This window comes from Natrix helvetica, assembly GCF_964273705.1.
Source record: "Natrix helvetica genome assembly, chromosome: Z".
Classification (NCBI taxonomy): Eukaryota; Metazoa; Chordata; class Lepidosauria; order Squamata; family Natricidae; genus Natrix; species Natrix helvetica.
This window is the reverse complement of record NC_138554.1, coordinates 36,000,203-36,027,659: the sequence shown is the minus strand read 5'-3', so window position 1 is coordinate 36,027,659 and position 27,457 is coordinate 36,000,203. Positions and strand designations below refer to the sequence as shown.

Genomic DNA, 27,457 nt, shown 5'->3' with positions numbered 1-27,457 from the left:
GGACTGTTGCTCCTTGAAGTGGCACAGCTTCTGCTGTGCCTATCAAAGAAGTTGAACACAATCTGCAGAGAAAGTGCTACTCGCTTACTCCAGACTATTCACCCAAAGCCTTGCGTGAGGACACTTTTTTGACTAGCGAATTCTGACATTTGCTTTGGGCCATTTCAAAACTGCCTAGATGGAAGCATTTCAGATAATGCTAAGGGAGAAAGCTGAGTGGAGTCCTTAGTATTGGTCCAAAGTCACTCAAATTACTTCATCAAATGGTTGTTGGTTGTTTTTTCCACTGGCAGGTAATGTGGAATAGGAAGGAAATGCAGACAAGGCAATTGACCAATGGTCCAATAATATGGATTATTCCAGATTCAGGTCTGAAGTGTAGTATCAGTTGCCTGACTTATCGCTGAGGCAGAACAGGGTCAGAGATAGGACTCACAACATTAAAATAGTGGATGTGATGGAATGATCAAAACTCTGTCCTTTTTGAACATGTACCCAATAGATGTAAGAGGAATCAGTAAAGAGAATATTTGTAGCTCGGAGTTTAAATCTTTGGTGCTCTCTGAGCTTGGCTGTTTTCTTGTAAACATTTCATTACCCAAACTAAGTAACTTCATCAGCGCTAATAGTGGAAGTGTGCCTGCAAGCAATTTTTTCCCATTTGCGTGCTTTCTGAAGTGTTTGATGCCCATAAATGGTACCAATAAAAGAGAATATTTGTAGCTAGAGTTCAAATGAGAGGTCCCTGATGCTCCTTAAGCTTGGTTGTAATAAAGCAGATGCTTTATTACCCAAACTGGATAACATCATGAATGCCATCCATATTGCTTAGTAGCACTGATGATGTTACCTAGTTTGGCTAATGAAATATTTGCAAAAAAACCAACAACAACCAAGCTCTGAGAGCACCAAGGATCCCTCAGAGTCTCTTTACTCGCACCCATCATTTCATTTTGTTGGTGCCTGTGGAAACCCCTGAGCAGGGCAGTACCCTTTATGTCAGCATACTTATCTCCTTATTCAAGGACTGCAGGAATGAAAGCTAATATGACCATGAGGAAGAGTCCTAATTCTAACAAGAGTATATATGAATATATATGATGTAATAGTTATCTGCTGCAGGGACATTGCATAAGGGACCTCACATCAGGGCCATTCACCTATCAAAAAGAAAAAGAAAAGCGGGGTATTTTGCATCTTGTCACTGCAAGAATAATTTACTTTTTTATTAAGCAAAAACAAAACAAAAATTGCAACCCCTTGCACTGTAACAAGGTAATAGCTTCATCTCTCTAGAAATTAGAAGCATAAGTCCAGAGACCTGGGAGTGGGTGAGTGGTGGTTCTCACTGTTAGGAAATTGGCTTTCCAAACATCATGGATTAAAAAGGAAAATTGCTTCATCCAAAGTTTGAGATATTCCTGCCCAGCCAGAAATACATCAGCTCATCTGACCAACAGAAGCAATAGCAAGGGTCTATACAGTTGGAGCACTGATGCACTGTTGCATAAGTATCCCCCTGAGGACTTCCTTGTCTCCCCTCAGGCAGGAGATGAAAAGAATTTGACAAGAGAAAAATGTTGTCCGGACATGTTTGGATTATAGCTTCTTGCAAATAGGAAAAGATACATTGTTGTGGCAATGGTCTATTCAGATAAGATTGCAAAACATTATTAGTGTTCTTTCTTTCTGTTACATTCATTTCTACTTTCTTTTGGCATTCAGTTGAAATATTAAATTGCTCTCTTTTCTTTTCAGGCAAAAATGTTTTCTAAATTGCTTTCACAATATTTTTTTTCTTTCCAGGAACTTCACTGTTTTCCCCCATGAAGAAAAAATATATATAAAATAAGGGGAAAAAACAAGTTTTAAGTTATTGAATCATTCTTTTGAAAAAGAGCAAATATTTTGATAGCTAACTAAGGTTTTGAATTCAGCAGCACACTGCCCAAAACTTGGAAGTAAACAAATAGGTGGTGAAGTCAGATCAAAACCAGAGTAAAAGAGAAAACTTCTTCATCTGCTATCTTTTCTGCCACAAAACTGAGATGGAGTATATTCTAGGTAAAGTGAATTAACTCAGACGGTAAGGAGAATTCAATTTCTAGAATCCCTAGAAATTTTGAAACTAGCAGAAACTGAGTTGTAGACCTTTGACTATACTTCAGATGGGAATCTTTTTTTTACAACTTTACAGAATCAGGAAACAAATGAAACTGCTCAGTCAGATATATGTGTATAATACAAAGAGCTTGCTCATTAAAGCAAACATGAAGGTCAAAGATCACTGTGATTCACTCCTCTTGAGAGATCTGAAATCAAACAGCCTCTGATCCATAGTGAAAATATACATTTCATTACCAATAGACATAAATGTTTGGTTTAGCTCACCTGGGGTTGTCAGAAGCACTTTGGCATTGCAGGCTTTCAACACATGCAACAAAGATTTTAATCGGATGTTATAATTGATGCATGCCATGGTGCAGCCAATCTTCTCCAAGCCCATCCAGATCCAGATATAGGCAGGGATATTCTTCAAGAAAACAGCCATGGTTTCCCCTTCTTTCAGCCTCACATAGCCCTTCAGCACTCTAGCCATTTGGTTGCTAAGTCTGTCAATGTCATGATAGGAATAAATTTCATCTTCAAAGAGAATGAAAGGCTTCTCTGGATGTTTCAGGACCTTATGCAAAAAAGAGTCCAGGAAGGTAAATGGTGGATTACGCTGCAAACACTTTTGGGACTTGTATGCCGTCCACAAGAGAGAGAAAAAGAAGCGTATGTCCAGCCAAAGATAAGGCAAAAAAATATTGGCCAGGAGAGGGACAAGGATCAAAACTCCCAGCAAAATTGTATAAAAGTGAAGCATGTCTACACACTGGTGAGATCCAACACTCTGGAAGCAACAGGCACACGCTGGCAGTTGTGTAGAATGAAAAATAAATAGCAATGAAGGGAGAGCCTTTGCTCCTCCCCCTCCTCCTCCTCCCTTGCAGAAATGTCCTTGGGTGCCTGCCAGTAAATTTTAACCCTCATCAAATGCTTTCTTGGATTCATGTCTAGTTCTTTGCTGAGGATAGCGTGGGTCTACTCACCTGAGGGTTAAAACAAAGCCTGAATGAAAATGTCCTGGTTAATTAATGGGGATCTTAACAATTCACCTTCATAATAGTTTTCCTTGTCCACATCTTTCCAAAAAACTTGAATGCATTTCAAGCACAACATTGCAAAAAAGTTCATCCAGTTCCTTCTCCACTTGACAAAAAGCAAAGCCGTTGTGGGTTCCAACTGGTTTTGCTCTCTGTTATTTGTCAATACTAATTCAAACAATATATTTTGCAAAACACATGTGATCTTTAAGTAGTACACGCTTGGAACAGAATTTCCATTGATAAACAAGGTGGTTGTTAAGTAAGCTGTACCCAATTTTACGACCTTTCATTACCATTTCAGACAAATCAAAACTGGATGCAATATTTGAAGTGTGGTCTAATCAAGGCATTATAAAGTGGTACTCATACCGGTAATCCTCAACTTACAACCACAGTTGAGCCCAAAATTGATATTGCTAAGTGACTGATTTGTTAAATGTATTTGTTAAGTGTGTACAATTTTTCTTTCCACATTTGTTAAGTGAATCACTGCAGTTATTAAGTTAGTAACATGATTGTTAAATGAATCTGGCTTCCCTGTTGACTTCTTTGCAGAAGGTTGCAAAAGTTGGTCACATGACCCCAGGAAACTGCAGCCACCATAAATGTGAATTCTTTGTTAAGCATCCAAATGTAAATCATGTGATCATGGGGATGTTGCAATAATCATTGTGAAAAAATGTCACTTTTTTCAATGCTGTTGTAACTTCAAATGGTCACTAAGTGAACTGCTGTAAATTGAGGAGTACTTGCGCTTCATGTAATCTTGATTCTATCTCTCTGTTAAGGCAGCCTAGAACTGTCCTAGCTTTTTGGCAGCTGCAGCACACTGCTGGTTCATATTTAAGTGATTGTCTACTGGGACAAAGGTTCTCCTCAGTTACTACTATTGAGCCAGGTACTACCTATTCTATACCTGTGCATTGGTTTTTCCTGTCTAAATGTAGAACCCTGCTTTTTTCACCATTGAATTTCATTTTGTTATATGGGGCCCAGTGTTCAAGTCTCTCAAGATTCTTCTGTATCTTTTTACCCTATCTTCTGGAATATTGGCTATTCCTGCCAGCTTGGTGTCATCTGCAAATGTGATGGGTTCCCTTACTATCCCGTGGTCTAAATCATTGATAAAGATATTGAAAAGTACTAGGCCTGAGACTTGGGGTAGCCCACTGCATACTTTCTTCCATGTAGACATAGTGCCATTAAGGATTATATATTGAGTGCAGTTGGTCGGCTAGTTATGAATTCATCTGTATTGAATACTGTTTAACCCACACTTTTCTATCTTATAAAGTAGTAAGTTGTGGTCTACTTTATCAAATGCTTTATTAAAGTCAAAGTAAATTATATGGACAGCATTTCACTAGTTCACTTCGTTGGCATATTGCCAACGAATGCAATAAGATTTATCTGGGATGATCTGTTTATCACAAACCCATGTTGGCTTCTGGTTATGACATTAGTTGCCTCCCAGTGTTTGCAGATTCATTACTTGATTATCTTTTCCAGAATCTTCATAAGTAGTAATGTCAGGCTGATACGTGTGTAGTTTCCTAGATCCATTTTTTTTCTTTTTTGAAGATAGGAAACATATCAGCCCTTTTCCAGTCATTGAATAGTTTCCCAGTACTCCAGGATCATTGAAAGATATGATCTAGGGATTTTTTTCAGAGATTTTATAACTTTGAGTGATCACTAAATAAATGGCTGTAAGATGAGGACTATGTGCATTTGTCTTATAGTCCTTTATTGCTAAAATCTTTATGCTTTAATTTTAAACCCTTTTAAAAGGTTAAAATGTTTTTTTAGTTATTCATTAGGGACATTTCTATCACACCACCCCAAAATGTTCTAAGTGGCATAAGGAAGAAAGATTTAGAAAAACAACAAACAAACAATGTCTAAAGTGTAACTGCACAGCACATGGGGACAGACTCCAAATTTGAAATTCCCTGCGTACTGTCTCCTAAAGCAGTTTTTCATTTCTCTATGGAAGCTCATTAGGAAACTGGTGGTCAATGTACAAGGGGACAAAATATTCCACAGAAGGAGTGACACTACTGAGAAAACCAAACTATGGTGTCTTGAAAATGAAACTTATGTAGCAGGACTGCTCTTCAGATCTTACATTCCAGGGGCAGATTCATTCCAGGGGAAGTGATCTTGGAGATAATCAGACCCTGAGCCATGCAAAGCTATAATAGTAAAAACCAGACCCTTGAATTTCACCAAGAAGTCAACAGGCAGGCAGTGCAACTCTTGGAGTATCAAAGTTACATAGACAAATCTAGATGCTGACATCATAATCCAAATGGCTGCATATTACCCCAGTTTAAGCTTCTGGATAACATTCAAAAGCAGCCCCATGTAGATTGCAATTGATGAAATGTCAAGAGCATGGATGATCAAGTGCAATACCCCTGAATCCAGGAAAGAATAACAGCACCCAAAATATAATTGTAAAATTTCATTTCCAAAGAGCATATTATAAGCTATTCCAACAATTATCATGTCAAATTAAACAGCAATGGGTGCAGACTTTATATTACTTCAATGTTGTCAAACTGATGCCAAAAATATACTGTCAGTAGGGCGGCATATACTTTTACTTTCATTATATAGATTATGGTGAAATGTCGCTCTAGGTTCATGCCTTGGTATACTGGAAGGATTCCCTTTTACAAGAGAAAGAACGTGGAATATAGACTAACACTTCTTTTTATAGTTTAGGCAAAAAATAGACTTAAAAGTAAGCGCTGGTTGGATTAGGAAAAGTTTTTTGTGAAATCCAATAACATGTCAGCATAAGAATTGAAAATCACATTGTATTCTGAATAAAAAGAGGATTGTATTCTGAATAAAAGTAAAAGAAACATTTACAAGAGAAAAGCATCAGAATGAGTAGATATTGACAGTGCTTTTTCCAATACTGGGGTCAAATAGTTGTTTTGTTCAACGAAATAAAGCAAATGTATTTTATTTACAATGCATCAAACACTAAAAGAAAAGAACTTTTTTACATTCTTCTTGAAGATGAATGCTTGTGGCAAATTATTTGAAAGGAATACATTTGAAATACTTTTGAAAGAAAAAGAGAAATAAGGCTAATTAAAATACAAGAAAACCCACGTTAGTTAACCAGTGAAATAGTATCTTGAAAAACCATGTTGCAAGTGTTACAAAGTCCATACAGTGCGGCACTCAGAAGCTGATCATATATTCTGTGAGTCAAATATAAATCTATACATAAATATGTTTTTGGACTTCCTGTTCCGGGAGCTGATGGCGACGGGCAGGGACTGCTCGCCCCGCGCATCCCCGGTGGGCTCCCCACCCCTTGGGGGGCACAGGATGCCCCGCAGAGGCGTTCTGCTGGAGGAGCGGCATGGCGGGGGGACCCCTGGATCGGCGGCGGCTGGTGGGGGGCCCCCACTTTGCTCCAGGCACCGAGGAGCACGAAGGGGAGACGCTCCGGCGTCTTCGCTGAGAGGCTGTGCGGAGAAAAAGAAAACTGAAGGATGCAACGGCGGAGCGGTGAGGCGTAGACTTCCTTCATCCCCATTACCAACTTAAAAACTTTTCAGTTGTGCAAACTTTTTTTTCGGTTTGACATGGAGAGGCGCGGCTGGAGGGGAGGGGGATTTCCCCCCCCCTCGGACAAGCGACTGGAAACAAGTGTGCTCTCAGCGCCAAGGGAAGGAGGAGGGGGAGAGCCAAACCAAAGATGCCACACCCTAACTAAGTGGATTTTCGGACTTAAACTTATAAAATAATGAGATCTGGAAGCTTTGGGAATTTTGAACTTTGAAAACTTTATTTGTTGCCTCGAAACCCGAAGCTGGCAGGGCAAGATGGCACACTTCCGTTGTCTTTATGAAATGTGAAACTTGACTCCACCTTTCAAACTTCAGGCTTCCGGTCTTTGTCTCCGTGCTACTTGGATAACTCTCTTGTTGACTGTTTGCCTTTGAACTCCTTGGAGTGAAAAACTTTTGCTCATCTGCCAGGGTGATTGAAAATTCCCCTCTGCCTGGACCCTTTGTCTCCTGGACTCTCTTGGCTGTTCTACTCTTCTGACTGATCCTTCTCTATACTGACTGGACTCTTTATTTCATAAACAATGGTATCTAAAAGACCACCTCCTGGAAAGTCAGGCTTTGCTGCCTCTGCCCCGACAACTGCAACCTCCAGTCCTAGCACACAATCAACGTTAACAGCTTTAAAGCAACCTAAATCTACGGACCTGGAGTTTCATCAAATGTTTCAACAAATTCTACAGGGACAAGAGGAAATAAAGAGACAACTGAAGGAGATGAAAGAAGAAATTAAAGAGAACCAGGATAAAATTAATAAGAACTCACAGAGACTGGATCTTTTGGAGGATGGGGCGGCTGAGATGAGGGGGGGATAGAGGGTGTGCAGAAGGGAAACAAAGAACTTGACACCCAACAAATGAAAATAGAGTTTGAGAGAATGTCTTTTTATCTTAGATTCCAAAACGTGATGGAGACAGATGATGAAAATATAAGGGACATTATGACAAACATTCTGGCTGAGTATATCCAGAAGGAGAAACAACAGACGGGGTGGGAAATAGACCTGGCTTATAGAGTGAACTCAGCTTATGCTAGAACACACAATGTTCCCAGGGAGGTACACATTAAATTTCTTAGGAAAAGTACAAGAGATGAAATTCTGAATGCACAAAGGGGGCAAGTCTTGACATACAAAGATAAGGAGATAACCATCCTGAAACAGATCCCCAAGAAAGTGAGGGAAAAAAGAAAACATTATTCGCAATTGGCGAATAAATTATACCAGAAGGGGGTGTGGTTTAGATGGTTGATGCCTGAAGGTATGTTAATATTCTGGGAGGAGACAAGAGTTAGGATTAATACACCCATAGAGGCGCAGGCCTTTATGGAGAAAAATAAACTACTCCTAGAAAAACCAGATGACTCCTCAACAGACATACAAGACACGGGAGGGGCCGGAGCTCTGCCAGCGGGGGGAGATGGGGCGACAACAAGAAAGCTCAGATCACACAAATGAGTAAGAAAAGTCACCTGATATAAACTGATCGAAACTACCAATTGAATTTACCACACTGACTATATGTTATTACTTAATATTGAATTTTATGCAAAAGTATACTATGAGTTTGGAGGGGGGGTGCACCTACCGTATTTCGCAGTTGCCAAAATTTGTAACTTTTCCCTTATCTTTTCCCTTTGTAAAATATAAAAAAACCAATAAATTTTTGTTATATATATATATATGCTGGTTTTGTTGTATTCGGGTCTTTTCCCGTGTAAGGTTGAGATTGTCTTTGCAACGTTTCGGCAGGATCTCACCTGCCATCTTCAAGCTGTGGGCTTAAAATGTGATCGGAGCTGCCGTCTTTCTGTAAGTCTTGGTGGGAGGGGATGGGGTGCTGGCTTTGTTTCAGTAAGTGGAATGATTGGTTGTGTGGTTGTATCATGATTGGTAGATTGGTGCTGATTGGTGCAGGCTGTGTGTGCATTGTTGTTTTGTATTTTAACGGCTTGGGTGGTGGGTGGTGTTCGTTTGTTGGCTAGGGCCAACAAATTTGTGTTACAACCCCTGGTATGCCTAATATATTTATTTATTTATTTCCTGGACAGGAACAGCCCAAGCTGTGTTTGATAAGGGAGGAAAGAATAGGAGCATCAATTAAAATGCTGATGTAAAAACGACAAAGCTAATCACAGGTGGGAGTCGGGTGGAGGGCCTATCAGGGGCGCAATGGCCAAATTGATTAACATTATATAAAGGCAGGTATCGCTTTCATGGCTTTTACACTCTGATGATGTTAACCGTGGCTAACGAAAGCTCAGTGAGCAATATATTTTAAAAGTTCCGGAGATCATAATGTCTGCTTCTTTTAAAATGTGTTGGTAGCTAAACAGAGGTAGAGATTGTAGGAATAGAGAGAGGATTTTTTTCCTGTAAGACATGCTCTTTTTTCTTTTTATTATTTTGTTATGAATCTTGATTCATTATTTCAAAACAATGAAATGAGTACATTATTAATTAAAATTATTAACATGGTAACATTTAGGTAACTTGGATTGTTGAAAATAGAGGTAAAAGATATATTAATATTAGTCTTTGTTTAGTAACCAAGATTGGTTTTGATAATTGGTTGTTAAGTAAAATGATTATTACGTGAAAATCATGTGACCACAACAGTGCTTATGATTTTACTTCAGGTTTCTCTGCTTTATAGCATTAGAAAGATGCAATTCCAAACAACCAGGTGAATCCAAACAGTAAAGGTTTATAGAACTGAACTCATGATAAACGTGTTTGTAGAGCTGCCCCCATCTCCTGCCCTTTGAAATCCTCCATCCAGCAATGGGATAATTAGCAGGAAGAGAATTATTGTAAGTATTTACATTCATGATTGGATAGGAAAGTTGACTAGCAAATAAGGACTGAAAAGCAATAATGTTTGGAAAACCTAGCAGTAAAAGGAAATCAGGCTGCTGGACACCATCAAAACGGACACCAACCTCAGCAAAGAAAAACTCAAAGAAGTAGTGCAAGATCAGAAGATGTGGAAAAACCTGACCCATAAAACTGCCACGAGTCTAACGGATATCATCATTTACATTCTTTAGAGAGAAAGGGTTTACACGAGAGTAAGCAGGCATATAGTGGAGAATGCATATCAAATATATTCGCACTTCTAACCAAAATTGGGCTCTTCTACAGTATATGTTTTTTGAGTCAATATGTTATAAAGAGCTGAAAGTTCACTTGGCTGGGGGGAGAAGCTGAGAAGCAGTTTGGACAGCAGGTCCAAAAAGGAGACAGGTGGTAGAAGAGAGAGGAGAAAATTAGATTGATAGCTACAGCAAGACTTTTTGGAAAAATAGTGGAAGAGAATTACTTATTTCCAGTGACGTGCGGTGAGGTTTATGGCTGGTGAGGCACTGACGTCATCAAATGATCATCATGAAGGGAGGACTGTGACAACTTTGATCTTTGCAAGCAAAATATCCCAGGATCATGGTGGCGGGGACAGCAACTCCTTCCGCTGCGCAGGAGGCTCTTCAGCACTAGCCTCAGATCAGCGCGAGCTGTGGTCCTCTTCATGTTGGCTCAGGAAGGAGGGGAATGGGACCGTGTGTGCAAGAGGCTCCTCAGCGCTAGCCTCAGATTAGTGCCATCCGCGGTCCCCTTCATGTTGGCTCAGGAAGAAGGGGAATGAGACCGCATGTGCAGGAGGCTCCTCAGCGCTAGCCTCAGATTAGCGTGAGCCGTGGTCCCCTTCATGTTGGCTCAGGAAGGAGGGAAATGGGACCGCGGCTCGCACTGATTTGAGGCTAGTGCAGAGGAGCCTCCTGCACACACGGTCCCATTCCCCTCCTTCCTGAGCCAACATGAAGGGGACCGCGGCTCGTGCTGATCTGAGGCTAGCGCTGGGGAGCCTCCTGCACACGCAGTCCCATTCCCCTCCTTTTTGAGCCAACATGAAGGGGACCGCGGCTTGTGCTGATCTGAGGCTAGCGCTGAGGAGCCTCCTGCACAGCGTGGCTCTTCTCCGCAGCGCAGCGGAAGGAGTTGCTGTCCCCGCCACCGTGATCCTGGGGTATTTTGCTTGCACGCTTGCAAAGATCAAAGTTGTCACAGTCCTCCCGTTTTTAGAGGCTTTTTTAAGCCTCACCTCAGCACTCGCCTTTTCCCCTTTACATTTTTTTTCTTTTTATGATGAGAGCGGTGAGGCTCTGCCTCCCCTGCCTCCCCTGCCTGCACGTCACTGCTTATTTCACTGAAAACACTGTAAAATTTTGTACTACTCAAACGTGTATCCTGTTCATGCATTTGGATGATAGTTTCAGAATGATAACATTCACCAAATTCACTGTTCATGGCGATATTCTTTTTCTGAATTGATTGCTCAGAAGAAAAGTGTCCCCTTTGAATGCTTCCTGTTATTGGATGGGTCAGTAGTAGACCTGAGGAGAAAAAAACTAGAAGAGATTCTGCTTGAAAAAGTCCAGGCAGGGTTGCCTCTAAAATCAAGAACATCAATCATTACTAGTAAATGATTCTCCATAAATCACTTAAGAGAAAGCAAAACTGTCCCCATTGACCTTCCAGAATGACCTTATCTCAGAGCAGTTTGAAAACTGCTTTCCAATGCCTTCAGGAAGATGGAGTGTGGAAAGGTGGTTTTTCAACCGAAAATAAAAATTGGAAGTAATGCATAGAACATATGTTGCTTCTGGTGGCGAGACCTAAAAAAACTGATTCTTAGGGCATCTGTTTTTTTTTATAATTGGCAATGTGTTAATTTTGCTTTGTTTTTGCTATATGAGAGTGCTGGTAGAGCCTCTGATTTTAAATGTGGGTTTTCTACCCCCCATGATAGCTCTCATCAAGTCTTAACCTCTCTGCATTTGATTAATTCCATTTTAAAGTCAACAAAATAGATGGCCACCATTGTAATATTTCAAGGTTCCAAAACAGTTGGTGTGCTAAGAAGGACTTTGTCTGGCCTGTTCTGAATTTTCCACTATATAGCTTCCTTGCATGAACCCAGCTTCTAATGACTTACCATGCAAAGAAGAAATCCCACTTCTTCTCATGGAGGTATTTCTGGTGTTCTCATCAGTAATGCAACCAGATGATGGCATGCCAGAGGGAAGAAAAGATCCTGGTGGGTTGAAAGCGTCAGAAGGTGTTTGACCCTGCTATGACTCTATTTTGGGCGAAGTATACATTTGTATGTGGGATTGTAAAGAAATTTGGACCATGAGAACTATATGAAAGAGCCATTTAGGAGGGTCGTGGAGAAACAATTACACAATTGATTGAGAGACTGAAATTGAGACAACTCAAGATAACCATGTCTTGATCCTTTTTTACTGTAAGATGGAACAGACAGAAAATTAGGCAGGCTTCAAAATTCTCTATTGAACCTAACAATATGAAAGTAGCATTCTTGGAATTCTTCCAGTGTCTCTTTCTGACCTATAGTAGTCTATTTTGAATAGCTAATATCAACTACAGTAAATAGCTAATTTCAAGTTGATATTAGATGGGTAAAGGCTAACCAGATTAGTGTAGACTTGTAAAAGCCTTACAATGGCAATGCACTTCTTCCTTTGATACAAATTAGTTTTCCTCCACACTATTTTATGACCTGAAGATGTTTGCTCTAGCATTGAAAAAGGGTAACATGTTCTCCTTACAATATCAAGGGGCTTTGGAAATGAGCCAAGTGGACTGTAAAATTATTTGAACATATGCTTTGATTTATATTCCCCTTTAATCTTATTCAGATAAATATTGAAACAGATTTATTATGCTTGCACAATTGGTGATTATCAAGATAAACTTTTCAAAAGAGAAATCACTCTTTCCTGATTTTGATCTGAATTTCTCATCTCAGAATTAGAAGGGCAAACACCAATGGCCTTTATCCATCTTAATTGTTGTATCTTGTTTTATTCATACATGCATTTTGATATTTTCTTCAGTAATTCAAAAACTTGCACAAGTTTTTGATCAGAAACCTTTTGGCACCATCTCTTTAGTTACCACGTGGGCAATAGGATCTATGAATCACCTGCTGTTTTAATTAACCTATAATTAACCTGTAGGACAGGTTTATCAAAGGGACATCGTCATGGTATCATCACATATTGGAACTTTTTTCCCCTTCGCTAAACTGTGTGTGGCCAGCGTATGATGCATCCGGCCCATGGGCCGGGAGTTTGACAGCCCTGCTCTAGGATAATATACTTATGGAACATAATAGAAAATTAAATGACTCTTCTTTCCCCTTGCTTTCAAGAGGATTAGGTAAACCTGTCTGAAGTAATCTGGCAATGGTAGCTCTTGATACTGAAACACCTGTTATTTCTGTTTTTTAACACAGCATTCGACTCTCTTTAAACCATAATCTGTTTAAAGCTTCCAAGGGATCATGCACAGAAAAGAACCCTAAAGTTGCCTCTTGTCAATTCTTGGGGGGGGGGGGGGGGGGAGACAAAGATTAAGCAATACAACATGATTTCTCAAAATGAGGATTAAGCATGCAATGTTTGACATTACAACAGACTTCTTCAAGCCAATAAAAATACGGGTCAACTTTGACTTAATGAAAGCTTCGCTTTTACTGCCAAGTATGGCAAAGTAGTATTATGCCCATATCTCCTATAAAAACAAAGCAGGTTGAACACTGTATGTATTTGTTTATCCATATTAACCTACTTATATTTTAATACTCTTGGGGTTTTTTCTGAGATTTTGCTCTGTTTTGTTGTTGTTATTTAGCAGTTATTTAACTTAGAAACCAATATTCCTCATTTGGAAATGGAGGATCTGATTATTTCTCCAACAATTTCTGGATTCAATCAAGATGCTGGTTTCAACTTTTAAAGTCTTTCATGGCATGGGACCAGGGTACATGAACCTGCACCAACTCCCAGGGACAGACGTTTTGGGACAGCTTCTCTGTCATGGCACATACTCTACGTAACATTCTTCTTCCAAAGTCAGGTTAGCCCCAACCCTGTTGTCATTTTGGAAGTACCTTAAGATCCGTTTGTGTCACCAGGCCTGGGGGGCCCAAGAAACCAGAAATATTCTTAAAAGGTTCCTTTGTGATTGATCTCTTTTTACTTTCTCATGCTGTTTATATATTTTACATTTTTATAGTGCTTTTCATTTTTAATATTTTAGTTTTATATAATTAATGTTTTATAGATTGTTGTATGTCAAAAGGATTGCTTTCTGTGAGGTGAATAGCCATATTAATGTGATAAATAAATAAATAAATCTTGTATTCAGTATGGTTAAAAAAAAAGCCTACCTTTACCAGGCTGAAATATTTTGCAGTTTCCAAGCATCTTGATAACAGAGATAGACTCAATAAGGGCTAGAGATAGCTTACATTATTTTTTTTAAGATAGAATAGTTTTTAAAACTTTAAATCAGATGCACAGCGCTCCAATTTTTTCCCAAAGAGTAGAAGCTTCCACCTTTTATTTTGTGTGAAAAATGTAAACCAACCAGTAATTCTCTTACTTCTGTTTCTTTTGTGTATTCTTGAACAAGGAATTGTTGGGAGAAATGTCCTTCTGGGTTCGGCTCCAAGTGGGGAAAAAGACACTGGAGACATGGAGGCTGCTTGCAAAGATGGTTTAATGGTGGACAGGACCACATGGCCTGAGTCCTGAACAGAAAAGGTGATCACATGCTTCAATGTTGGTGGAGAAGAAGAGAAGGGAAGAGAAGGGCTTGTTGGGAGAAATGTCCTTCTGGGTTCGGCTCCAAGTGGGGAAAAAGACACTGGAGACATGGAAGCTGCTTGGAAAGATGGTTTTAATGGTGGACAGGACCACATGGCCTGATCCCTGAACAGCAAAGGTGATCACATGCTTCAATGTTGGTGGAGAAGAGAAGAGAAGGGAAGAGAAGGGCTGAAGAAGGGCTTGCAGGGATTTTTATAATCTGTTCTGCCCCACCTATCTGTTTCCTGTTCCTGTGTAAGAAATGTATTCTGATTGGTTGCCAGACTCACATGGGCCCATGCAAGGGCAACCCTCTAGGCTGTTTTGAATCCAGGTTTGATTGAGTTTAGATGCCATGTGGTCAGTTGAGTAAAAGGCAATATTATCCTGCCTTCATTGCCATCCCCCCTGGAGCTGAAGGGGAGAACTCTTTATTATGTAAAGTGGACTAGCTTGGCCTTCTTAATGGCCCATTGATAAAGTGGGGATGGGCTGGAAGCTGTAGGAATTTACTCTGTGTTTAAAATGTGTTTCTCCCTTTTTCACATCCAGGAAAATATAATATTCTGCCTTATCAATATTTCCTAGGATATTTCATTTTTCTGGGAGAGGGCTGGGTGATAACTTCCTACAGGCTGAAGAAGGGCTTGCAGGGATTTTTATAATCTGTTCTGCCCCACCTATCTGTTTCCTGTTCCTGTGTAAGAAATGTATTCTGATTGGTTGCCAGACTCACATGGACCCATGCAGGGGCAACCCTCTAGGCTGTTTTGAATCCAGGTTTGATTGAGTTCAGATGCCATGTGGTCAGTTGAGTAAAGGCTTATCATGCCTTCATTGTCTCTTACACTGAACTCTACACCCATCCCCCTGGAGCTGAACTCTTTATTATGTAAAGTGGACTAGCTTGGCCTTCTTAATGGCCCATTGATAAAGTGGGGATGGGCTGGAAGCTGTAGGAATTTACTCTGTGTTTAAAATGTGTTTCTCCCTTTTTCACATCCAGGAAAATATAATATTCTGCCTTATCAATATTTCCTAGGATATTTCATTTTTCTGGGAGAGGGCTGGGTGATAACTTCCTACAGAATCACGAGCTGAGGCGAGAAGCAAGTTAACCAGAAAAGTTTAATGACAACAGAAGCAACAGAACAGAACAATTCCGGTTTGACAGCTTTTTATATGGCAGCTGTCAAACTGGCAACCAATTAGAACACGTACTTCTCCCGCCAGTACACTCCATGCGTTTTAACCAATGAGAGTCCAGAACTGTGTTGGTTGACATCTGAGATACAAGAGTTTCCTGCAATGAATTGCATAAAAATAATTGCGTCTGACTTCTTGGGTGCTCCTTGGGCATGAAACTCAGAGGTGATCTGTATGGAAATAAAAGTTTTGTTTTTTCTTGATGCTGTGTGACATTGGCTTCTCCACACCAGTTTCCAATAAATAGCCAGCTGTCTAGCCAAAAGATAATGCTCGGGGTGATTGACATAGCTTTTCCCTCTTTCTCAATCTAAATTATTTGATAGGGTTGCTGTTTGAACATATGAAGAGAATTTGGGTCGATAGTGCACCTTGGTAATCAGGCTAAGGCTGTATTTATAAATAAATAAATGCATTCTTGGCCTGATTACCAAGTTACACTATCGGTTCAAATAACTATGGTAGATATCAATGCTTGGGTCTTAAGTTTTCCCCAATTTAATATGGGAGGGAGCACGCAATGTTGGAATTTTTCTATTTAGTTGATCCGGTAGCTTGAAATTAAAAAAAAATGTTTCCCCTTCTTTAGAGATTTGTTTTATGGGGAAAAAAGTCCGCTCCCATTCCAAGCCGGGAGAATTGCGCTGGAATTAAAATGGAGGCTGACTGCAAGGAAAGGTTTATTTGGTTTCCAGAAACTTCAGTGACAGCAGCAGTGTTTCTGGGATGGATGACAAAATGGCTGAGTGAAAGAATGGATCTTTATAGGTTTCTGGATTTTTGTGATTGAGATGGTCCAGGGGTTGCACAATGTAGCGAGCCTTGTTTCTTTTACTATTTCAATGGGTCAATCCTATTGTGTCCTATAGATCATGTCCTGTCTTTAGAATTTGGGTGGGGAAATGTAAATTCTTAATCCCATGAGATTAATCCCAAATTCTTAATCCCACAAGAGCTGTGGTTTAGGGCGTTTTGTTTATGGATAGATTAGCAGAGTCTTTCTTAGTAGGTACAAAGTAGCCATCACTAAAGACTTGAGCCTTCTGCTTGAGGCTATTAAAAAATACTGGGGCTACTTTCTGTCTTTAACAGAATGTTTCTCCATTTTTCCTTTTGGGAAATAATCCTGCCTCTTTTAATATTAAGATTAAAACATATTTTAATCTGGGGAAGGGAGAGGAGCTTCTTAGTTTCAAGAAAGGAACGGTTTTTTCTCTCTCTGCTTTTGGGGAAGTTATTTAAATAATTTTAATTACCCCCCCTCCCCATTCTGTTTGCAGTTTGAGATAATATTGCGCAAACTCGGAGACAGGAAAAGAAACCCCATCTAGAGGGTCGGTCCAATTTTGCACCCTTTCACAAAATTATGCCCGTCACAGGTGTTAATTTACAATTCCCGCCACTAACACGGGCAAGTTCATCATTGCAATAGTAGTCGATATATTTGGAGGGCGATAAATTCCGAAAGATTGGCATGGGCAGGTGCCTTCAAAGCCAGTGTGGGCTAACATTTCCCTCCGATTAAGTATTATTGCGGCAAAAGTTTCTGGGGCGGCTTATACTCGTTTGCGAAGAAAGGAAGCGCCTGCTGCGTTATCTGCATTTTCCTGTCCTTCTTGCCAAAGAAAAGCGGAATCTGTGCTTTATGCAGCCCCGCCCTAAGGCGGTGCCTGCCTTATCTTCCCTTTTTTTTACGGCCATAGATCCCAACTAGTGTGTGTTGATGGATGCTGGGAATTGTAGTCAACAATGAAGACTCTCAGATTAGGGAGTCTACTCTACCCTTTTTTGTCTCTACGGATACGCGCCCCGCCAACACGGCACGGTGCGGAAGTGCCGGGAGGGTGCGACGTACATTAAGCGGAAGGAGGTCGTCGTAGAAAGCCTGTTGGAGTGGATGGTCCGCGCTGCAGACCGGGAAGGTAGGTGTGCGGGGCTCCACCTCCAGCATAAGCCCCGCCCACTGGGTCCTCGCCACGCCTCTTTGTTCCCAAAGCCCCATGCCGGTTCCGTTCCCAGGTACAGGTACTGCGGGATCAGGATCCCGAACGGCTGGCTTCCCTTGACTTAGGCGCGGCAGAGCTTCAGAGGCTCGCTGTTGTGGTTGGAGACCTGAGGCGGATCGGAGGCAGAGCTCAGTCCCGGTGCTCGTGCAATCATGAGAAGAAAGCGCTTAGCTCTTAGTCTGCGAAGAGCATATTTTAACAGTGACTCGAGTTGGGAGGTACCTTGGAGGTCATCTAGTCCAACCCCCTGCCCATTAGGGGTTCGAACCACCGACCTTTCTGATCAACAAGCTCAACGTCTTAGCCACTGAATCACTAACCAACACTGGAAATCCAATAACTCCTCCCATTATTATTAATTACTTGCTCGGGAGCGGGGCCAAGATTCAGGACCATTTTGTGCCAGTGTCAATTTTTTATTTGTGTGTGTATGCACACACCAGTGGTGGTTTTCAAAATTTTTTAGAACCTCTTCTGTAGGTGTGGCCTGCTTTGTGGGAGTGGCTTGCTGGCCATGTGACTGGTTGGGAGTGGCTTGCCAGCCATCTGACCGAGTGGGAGTGGCTTTATCAGTCATGTGAATGGGTGGGCGTGGTCAACTTTTAAAATTTGGTGAAACTCACTTAACAACGTTCTTGCTTAGCAACCAAAATGTTGGCTCAGAAACTCTGGCATTTGAAGCAGACAGGTCTTAAAGCTGTCAAGTTACAAGACCTTTGCACCCCTAACCCTTTAGAAAAAAAACCCCAGGGGTGTTCAAACTTGACAGCTTTAAGACTTGTAGACTTCAACTCCCAGAATTCCTCCTCCAGTCATGTTGGCTCAGGAACTCTGGCATTGAAGTATGCAAGTCTTAAAGCTGTCAACTTACAAGATCCTTGCACCCCTAACCCTTTAGAAAAAAAAACCCAGGATGTTCAAACTTGACAACTTTAAGACTTGTGGACTTCAGCTCCCAGAATTCCTCCTCCAGTCATGTTGGCTCAGGAACTCTGGCATTGAAGTGTGCAAGTCTTAAAGCTGTCAAGTTACAAGATCTTTGCTAACCCTTTAGGAAAAAAAACCCAGGGATGTTCAAACCTGACAGCTTTAAGACGTGTGGACTTCAACTCCCAGAATTCCTCCTCCAGTCATGTTGGCTCAGGAACACTGGCATTGAAGTGTGCAAATCTTAAAGCTGTCAACTTACAAGACCCTTGCACCCCTAACCCTTTAGAAAAAAAAAAACCAGGGATGTTCAAACTTGATAGCTTTAAGACTAAGGTTTAGATAGGACTCTTAGAGGTGGGCGGGGCGATCGGTGAGCCAGCCAATCAGTGAGCGGCGGGTGGGGCAAGTGTGGTGCGGACGGGCGAGGGGGGGAGCTGGAACTGGTTCTAAATAGCAAGGTAGATTACTTCTTCTATAGAAGAAGGTTTAGAACTGGCAGGAAACCACCCCTGGCACACAAGCGCGTGCGCACACACACGCACACACACTCATGCTAGAGCAGGATAGTAAGGCCCAAACACAGCTTCCAGAGATAGAAACTTTCTGTGCATAAAAAAATAAGTCAGGACTTTAATTAGACCCAGCATTTTGGAGTTACTCCTGGTGACTTTCCTGGCAAACTGTCTCTCTTTTTTTCTATAGACAAGATTAGGCAGAGTATCAGTTTCTTTTTAAGTAGGCGGTAAAGTATCCTTCAATTCACTGTAGTTACCACAAAAAAATTTCTGGGGTTAACTTTTAAGACATCTTCATTTTTACTGGACTTGAAATCATCTCATAATAGCCTCTCTAGTTAGGTTAATGTTTTACCTCAATAAGATTTCAGTTAACTCTCTCACATTTGTGTAACAATTCTATCTGTAATTGTCTTGTTGCCTGTATTTTTAAACAAACTGTGATTTTATATGTTGCAGTTTTGTCTGGATGTCCTCAATATGTGTTGGAAATACGACTGCTAGTTTTTCTTATAGTTGCATTGCCTTCATACATCTGGAGATAGCAAGCTTGAGAAGGCAGGTTTGTACTTATTATTTATTTATTGTAACTATTTTGCAGTGTTTGCCCTACTTTTCATCCATACTTACAGTACATGAATGTTTGCAAACTTCTTAGATTTTTATTGCTGTGTGCATTTGGGGGTATAGATTTATATATGCTAGGGTGTTTATTAAATTTGCATACACAATGAAATAGTACGTTTTCAAAAAGAAAAAAGAAAACTTCTACCACACTTGATATTCAAGGTTATGGCAAGGTTTGATGCCTTTCTGTCTTTTCTCTCTGCAAAGCCTCATTGATGAGAGAACAACCTAGCAAAGTCCCATCAAAGCAAAACTAGAATTGAAAAAAGCAAAATTGATTTTTTTTTGTTAATGACTGTCTGGACAACTTTATCATTATTCCTTGCCTGGTCTCTTTTATTTAGAGATGCTAAAGTTGGAAGCTGGGACTTCCTCTTTGCATTGCAGAAGACAGAATCATCAATTCCTCCCCACCCACCCAAAAATTGGAAATTCCTGCATGTAGAATCTCAGTGAGAGATGTGTGACCAACAAGCCAATGAGCTATTTATCTCTGTTAATAAAGTCTTCTTTGAGTGAAATAATGACTGATGGCTTCATGCATTTGCCTTAGCAGAAATACAAATGCTGCTTGATATTGCATTCTTCTGGAATGTTCTTTTGATTTCTCATTCCAGTCTATAATTCTGGACTTTTCTGCCATCCAAATATTAATTGCTTAGCTTTTCAAGATCAGATAAAATGTCTCAGGCATTAAGCTGTGCCCATAATTACAGAACAAGATCCTGTTTTACCATATCAGCCTTACCACATGGACAACACAAACTAAGCTAATTCTATTTTAATATAAATATAATATATAAATTAACACAATTCCCTCCACATCCTTGACTCTTATACAGTGTGTGAAACAGGAAGAGTCCCTTACGAACCTCTTGACCACCCACTATCCAACTGTAGTCTATACTGTCTCTTTTCTGATTGTCCGAGGTTGGTAAAATGAAGATCGAGATTATTGGGGGTAAGATGCTGGCTCTATAAACTGTTTATATAGGGCTGTAAAGCATTGCGAAGTGGTATATAAATCTAAATGCTATTGCTATCATCCTATCCTTGATTTATGATTGCTGAATTAATGTTAGCCTCTGAGGCATCTCTAATCATTTCTTTCTCTCCAGTGTTGTTGCAGGGTTTCTATTAGAGATTCTTTTCACTGCCATCCTTATTTGTGAAGCAGAGTATATTTTGAAGGCTCTAGAGCTGTAAAGATTCCAGTGTGAGATACAAGACAGAATGGCCGAAGCTGTCCATTACATTCATTTGCAGAACTTCAGCAAGTCTCTTCTGGAGACCCTGAATGGGCAACGTCTAGGCGGTCATTTCTGTGATGTGACAGTGCACATCCAGGAGGCCACCCTGCGAGCTCACCGGTGTGTGCTGGCTGCTGGCAGCCCCTTTTTCCATGATAAACTGTTGTTGGGCTATTCAGAGATTGAGGTTCCCCCTGTGGTCCCCAGCCAGGTAGTGCGTCAGCTAGTGGAGTTTATGTACAGTGGCTCTCTGGTCGTAGCCCAGTCTGAAGCTCTGCAGATCCTCACCGCTGCTTCCATCTTGCAAATCAAGACTGTCATTGACGAATGCACCCAGATAATCTCTCAGAATCGCAGCCCGAAACCCCCCTCTGTTGCTCCAGCGGTACCCCTATCTCTTCCCAGAGTTCTTCCCAGCAAGCCCCAGGAGCAACAACCCAAAGAGGTCATTGGCAGCCTCTCGCGACCAGGTGACCTTGACTCTGCCCACCTTGAACCCCCAAAGCTGCTTTGTGCCTCAGAGGTGCGTTATAAATTGCGAGACTTGCTGTCCTCCCAGCACAGAGAAGCTAGGACAGCTGCCTGCGAGGGGTCCATAAGTGAAGGAGATACAGGAGGTTCCTACCTGCACTCCACTGAATCTGCCCCCAGTTGCCATAGCCGCAAGCAGCGCCAGCCAGTGAGGCTTCAGCTGTCTGAGACAATGCCGGTGATCATCAAAGACGAAGAGGAAGGCAGTGGGGAAGGCCCAGAGGGGTCGGAGGCAGAAAGAGAGGCCAAACTGAGCTGCTTTGCTGAATGCAGTGGTAGTGGCCCCTTTGCTGCTGACTTCAGTGACCAGGCAAAGGACCCTGGGGGTAGCAGTGGAGCTGACCGGAAGGAGAGCCTTCACTTGGATTATGCCACCCCGGAAGGTCAGGATTTCTTTGGAAACCAGGATGTCTTTTCCGAGTCCTTCATCCCATCCTGGCAGGGAGAAGAAAGTGGGGAAGAGGCTACCGTTTCCACCTCTCGAGATAGAGATAAATTCCATCCTGATTGCAACATAGAGGCTTCCAATCTGAGGAACTTAACAGGAGAATTCAAACAAGACCTAAGTGGCTCCAACCCTGGGTTTCCACCCCGAAGCAGCAGTGATGGGCCTGAGGGCTTGACCTTTGTCTCCTCCCTCGGCATCCAGCGGGAGCTCAAGGCAGAAGTCACTAATACCAGCACCGTCACCAGTAATACCAGCATCTTCCAGTTCCACCTGCCCCAGCCTGGTGGCGTAGCCCAGACCTTCTACAGCATTCAGCAGCAGCAGCAGCAGCAGCAGCAGCAGGACTCAGGTGCCAGCAATATGGTCCAGCTCAGCCCCAACACAATGGTTGCCAGTGCTCTTCATGGTGGGGAGCAGCAGAGCCAACAGCCAGGAACGTCCCGCTGCTTGGAACCTTCCTATCAATGTAGCCACTGCCAGAAAACATTCAGCTCTCGGAAGAACTACACCAAACACATGTTCATCCATTCTGGTAATGAAATCAGTAAGCCAGGGGTGGTGGGTTGTCAGTGCTGGGGAAGAACAAGGCTGAGCCTCAGAAAATATCACTGTTCGGTGGTTGAACAAGGTCACTTTTTTCCTACTATTTTGAGAGAATAGTAAATGAAGGCAGACACAAGGAGCTGAGACCAGACTAGAGCAATGGTTCTCAACCTGGATAGCTAATTTTTGTGGACTTTTAACTCCCAGAATTCACCAGCAGGCATACGCTGGCTGGAGATTTCTGAGAATTAAAATCCACAAATCTTAATGTTACTCGGGATGAGAAACATTGCACTAGAAAGAAAGAACATTTCCTGCTGATTTCCAAGAAAAGTTCAGCTAGGAAAAATGCACACAGAAATACAAATAGAGCCACAGATGTTTTAAAAAAACAAACACTCATACCAATACAGGCACCGTATTTTTCGAAGTATAAGACGCACCTTTTTCCCTCAAAAAAAAAAGGCTGAAAATCTGGGTGCGTCTTATATACTGAATACAGCGTTTTTGGCCTCCTGAAACCCCGCCCCCTTTGCAAAAATGGCCACACATAGCCTTTAGGAGGCTTCCAGAGTGCTCCTGCAGCCTGGGGAGGGCAAAAATGAGCGAATAATGGGCCATTTTTGCCCCTCCCCCCAGAAGCACATTATAAGCCTCCTAAAGGCTATGAATGCCCTTTTTTGACAAAAGGCCCGTTTTTGCGAAAAACGGGCTATTTTTGGGAGATCTGCCGAGTGCAAAAACTTTTTTTAATTTGCCTCTTCAAAATCTTGGCGTGTCTTATACTCCAAAAAATATGGTAGTCCTTGACTTAGATCCATTCTTTTACTGACCATTCAAAGTTATAATGGCACTGAAAGAAATGACTCATGACCAATTTTCAGTTACGATTATTGTCGCATCCTTGTTGCATGATCAAAATTTGTGCACTTGGCAACTGGCATATATTTATAATGGTTGCGATGTCCTGGGGTCATATGACTTACGACCTGACAACAAAAGTCAGTGGTGAATTAGATTCACTTAATGACCCTGTTACTCACTTAACAATTGTTCAAAACTCACTTAACTATATTGCTAAGCAATAGAAATTTTGAGTTCAATTGTGGTCGTAAATTGAGGACTGCCTATAATAATGTGCAGATGGATAAAAGTTAGGAAATAAAAATGAGAAACTAAAACTGGCCAAGTCACACCTGACTCAAATCTTTTTCTTACTGTTGAAATACAAATGATCGTGGAAAGACAGTAGGATTGGCTGTTTTGATAATAAACGTTTTAAGGAAAAGGGTTGAATGAAAGGAGGAAATGCAAGAAGCTTGATGCAAGAAGCTTCAGGGTGATAAAAATCTGGTTTCTTGCAATTGCTGCAATGTCTTTTCCTGCCAGTGCTTTCTATTTTTCTCCTCCACTGACATCCTGCTGGAAAACTGGTACTGGGGATTTAAATGCTTGGGTCTCAGGGAAACCAAACGAACAGTACTAGTTATTTTGTGTAGAAATTCCATAAATTGAGAGCCATCAGACATGGTTTTGTGGAACATATTAGCAAACCACATAGGGATGGGGCAAAAGGGGAATAGGTACAGTTAAAAAAAAAAGTGAATGTGTCCCAAATAAAACACGTTTGGCTAAAAACCCTTTCCTAAATTGATTTTCTCCTTTCCACCACTTCAGCTAAATGTAGTAATTTAATTTAATTTTTAACTAACTTTAGGCAAACTTTTGGTGACTACTGTTGATGGAGTTCGTTTTGATTTTAAGATAAGCCACTATGGTTGGTTCAAACAAAGAGGGCCCATTTGATCTAATAGGTGAAGAATGAGGAAACCTATTAGACATGGGTGTCCCTGAACCAGTCTCTCTCTGTCCTAGGAAGCAAGCACTGGCAACCACTTGCCAAGAAAATTTGTCCATTTAGTACCTTTTAACAGCCAAGTTACCTGATGGCAATACAGGTAGTCCTCAATGTGATGACCAAATGATCTTTTGCAGTCACAGCAACCTTAGAATGGGGGAACATTGCTAGCCATTGTAAAACATCATGCCGTTTTACAGTGATCTGTTCCCCCAGTGCACCAAAGGATTTTATGGGTATATTCCCCCCTCCCCCAATACAGGGAGGATAAATTCTCTGACATGCTAAAAGAAAGGACCTCAAATATGGCAAAAACACTAGCAAATGCCATCATTCTTGTGCTTGTTCTCCCTAGTAGGACGGGGAGAGTGCCCAAGCCTCCCAGCTGAGGTGGGAGGCCCAAACCCTCTTCCCAGCTCACAGTGACCAGGAGACCCAAACCCTCTTCTTAGCACTCCACTTAAAACACACATGGCTGTTTAATGAGCACAACTGGGAGAGTCTGGATTTCAGTCGTTGACCAAAGTGGTCATGTGGCATCTCACTTAATAACTACTTCCCTCAACATCCAAGATTCTGGGCCTTCCAGAATTATGATAGATAGAGGAACAACCTGTATACTGTACAGTATACGTTGTGGGTCATTGTCTTAGAGATAGTTACAGTGCCTGCTTTGTTACTCTATTCAGTGAAAGGATCTCTGCATTGCAAAACAGACAAAGCAGCTCTTTATAGCTATGAGGAGAATCTTTGTTTTTCTAAGTTCCCAAGAGTAATGCAGTAATTTCAGTGAAATTCTTGGAAAGAACAAATCCGTCTTTTTTTGTGTTTCTTTTGCACTGGGACTAAGTAAAAAAAAAATAGATGTGATTAAACCAAACAAAAGTTTTAACAGGTCTCCCTCTATAATCTGGGGATGCTTTGGGATCATTACAGTTAGGGTGTCAGTTGGTTTCTCCCCTCCCCCCCCCACTCCATTGGAGAGCAACCTTTTTTGTTAAGAAATGAAAATTTGGCCCTCAACTGGCCTTCTGTGCTGTTCCTTTTCTAGGTGAGAAGCCCCATCAGTGCAGCATTTGCTGGCGTTCCTTCTCATTGCGGGACTATCTGCTCAAGCACATGGTAACCCACACTGGCGTGCGCGCCTTCCAGTGCTCCATCTGCTGCAAGCGCTTCACCCAGAAGAGTTCCCTCAATGTACACATGCGCACCCACCGCCCTGAACGCTTCCAGTGCTGCATCTGCAACAAATACTTCTCTCACCGTACTCTGCTGGAGCGTCACATGACCACTCACACTGCCTGGAAAGGGGGCCCATCAGATGCCCCCGGGGCTCTTGTCACATCCTCCTCCCCAGCTGACTGGAAGGAGAAACCAAATGTTGCCACCACGGCTGCTCCTGCTGCCGAGGCAAGCATCATTCCTGCTCCTGTGGCCTGGAAAGCAGGGGAGCCAACTGCTGAGAGCACCATCAGTGGTTGGAAGGCAGGAGATCCGAGCCAGGCAGAAAGTCGTCTGGTAACCTGGAAGGGAGAAGCTACCGGGGAAAACTCAGTTACAGCCTGGAAAGGAGATCCTACTTCAGAAACCTCCATGCAGCCTCATACTGTCTAGAACATCTGGGTCTTTTTTGCTGCTTGATCCAACCCTTGAGGCTTATGGAGATAGGTGGCATCAAGGCTTACTTTGAGTCCCTTAATCTGGGAAAATATCTGCTGTGGTATCTTGCAAACTAGAAAGGCAAAGTCTTCGAGGCTACCACTGTAGATTCTACAAGGGATAGTGCCACTACGGGCAGACCATGCAGTCTGCTGTAGAAGGGCAGAGATGGAGAGTGTGTCCAATGGCTCTCTAGTCTGCCTATAGTGCAATGGTACAGTATTTGCTTTGCATGCTGGGAGTCATAAGTTGAATCCCTGATCTTATCAGTTAAATGACGTGTTAGCAGGACTGGGAATGCCCTATGACTGGAATCCAAAACAAGATTCTCCAGAAAGAGTGGATCATATTAATCTTGTTGGACCAGTAGGCTGACCTATACCAAGGCAATGTAATAGCTTAATGCTGGGAAATGGTGGCTGAATCTTCAAATACATGACAATATGTCACTTGAGTAGCAGATGCTGGAGTGGGATATAATCTCCCAGAAATATGGGACACTACATGAACACTTGGCTTGTTCCAACGAAGCAGTTCATAGATATGACTACAGCAACAAATAAGCACAATATTGTGGGGTCCTTGGTGCTCTCTGAGCTTGGTTTTCTTACAGATGAGCAAGAAAACAGTCAAGCTAAGGACCCTTTCAGTTCAATCCTGACCTACAGATATTTTGTTCTATTTGAAGCACAATATTCTCTGTTTGCAGCTAATGTATTACTGACTTGTATTTTGAAGACAGTTTGGTTTTATTTTGCTGAGAAAGACACCTTTCCATTTTGTTTTGTTTTTTCTATCTAGGATAAAGCAGTGTGTGAATCTGTCTGAATTTTAGCGTAGTAAGACTGTGATGAAATTGCTGTAGATGGAGTCTTAAAACTGGCTTTTTTTGAGGCCACATGCTAGTTGTTTTCGATTTACAATCATTCATATAATGACCATTAAAGTTACAACAGCACTGAAAAAGTGACTTATGATATAATCAATACAATACAATAGTAGAGTTGGAAGGGACCTTGGAGGTCTTCTAGTCCAACCCCCTGCCTAGGCAGGAAACCCTATACCGCAGTGGTTCCCAAACTTTTTCAGTCCACCGTCCCCTTGGTGCTACAAACTGATCCTCAGTGCCCCCCACCCAGTGGTGGAATTCAATTTTTTTTACGACCAGTTCTGTGGGCGTGGCTTGATGGGCGTGGCTGGGGGAGTCATGTGACTGGGTGATTTGCATGAAGGAATAAAGATAGTAACAGTAAAATTCAAAACTGTAACAATTAATTGCACATTTATTCAAAATCCAATTTAAAAACCTTTGTAGTTAGTTAATTCAACAAAATTGTTGAACATGATCCAGTGATACCAGGTTTTCAAAGTCTGATAGTCATTTATCAAGAACCTTAGTAACTAGTAACTTAGTAAATTTAGCAAAATTTAGTAACTACTTCACTGTTCAGTAAATTGTTAA

At 41.5% G+C, this 27,457-nt stretch overlaps 2 protein-coding genes across 3 annotated transcripts in view; one reads left to right on the top strand and one right to left on the bottom strand.

Annotated features, from left to right (window-relative positions):
• Positions 1–2,928, bottom strand: part of LOC309400936 (long-chain fatty acid transport protein 2-like) — a 30,921-nt gene extending 27,993 nt beyond the window's left edge. The window contains exon 1 of the mRNA XM_081969710.1: positions 2,392–2,928. Within this exon, the coding sequence (XP_081825836.1) occupies positions 2,392–2,869 (478 nt within the window). The 5' untranslated portion in view covers positions 2,870–2,928. The remainder of the gene's footprint in view (positions 1–2,391) is intronic.
• Positions 2,929–17,444: 14,516 nt separating this feature from the next.
• On the top strand, positions 17,445–27,457 carry ZBTB45 (zinc finger and BTB domain containing 45). 2 transcript variants are annotated; one of them, XM_081933228.1, is made up of 4 exons: positions 17,445–17,550; positions 19,539–19,641; positions 20,825–22,467; positions 25,388–27,457. In XM_081933228.1, the coding sequence occupies exons 3-4, from the start codon at positions 20,940–20,942 to the stop codon at positions 25,948–25,950; spliced, it is 2,091 nt and encodes a 696-aa protein (XP_081789354.1). In that variant the 5' UTR covers positions 17,445–17,550; positions 19,539–19,641; positions 20,825–20,939; the 3' UTR covers positions 25,951–27,457. The 2 variants fall into 2 exon arrangements, with proteins under 2 accessions (XP_081789354.1, XP_081789355.1); XM_081933229.1 differs by lacking the exons at positions 17,445–17,550; positions 19,539–19,641 and adding an exon at positions 20,240–20,667.

What these genes read in the sequence shown, in the direction of transcription:
- ZBTB45 (XM_081933228.1), top strand. Translation starts at nt 20,940, where the DNA reads ATGGCCGAAGCTGTCCATTACATTCATTTGCAGAACTTCAGCAAGTCT. An exon ending in ACACATGTTCATCCATTCTG is followed by an intron (nt 22,468 to 25,387) that starts GTAATGAAATCA and finishes TTCCTTTTCTAG; the next exon opens with GTGAGAAGCCCCATCAGTGC.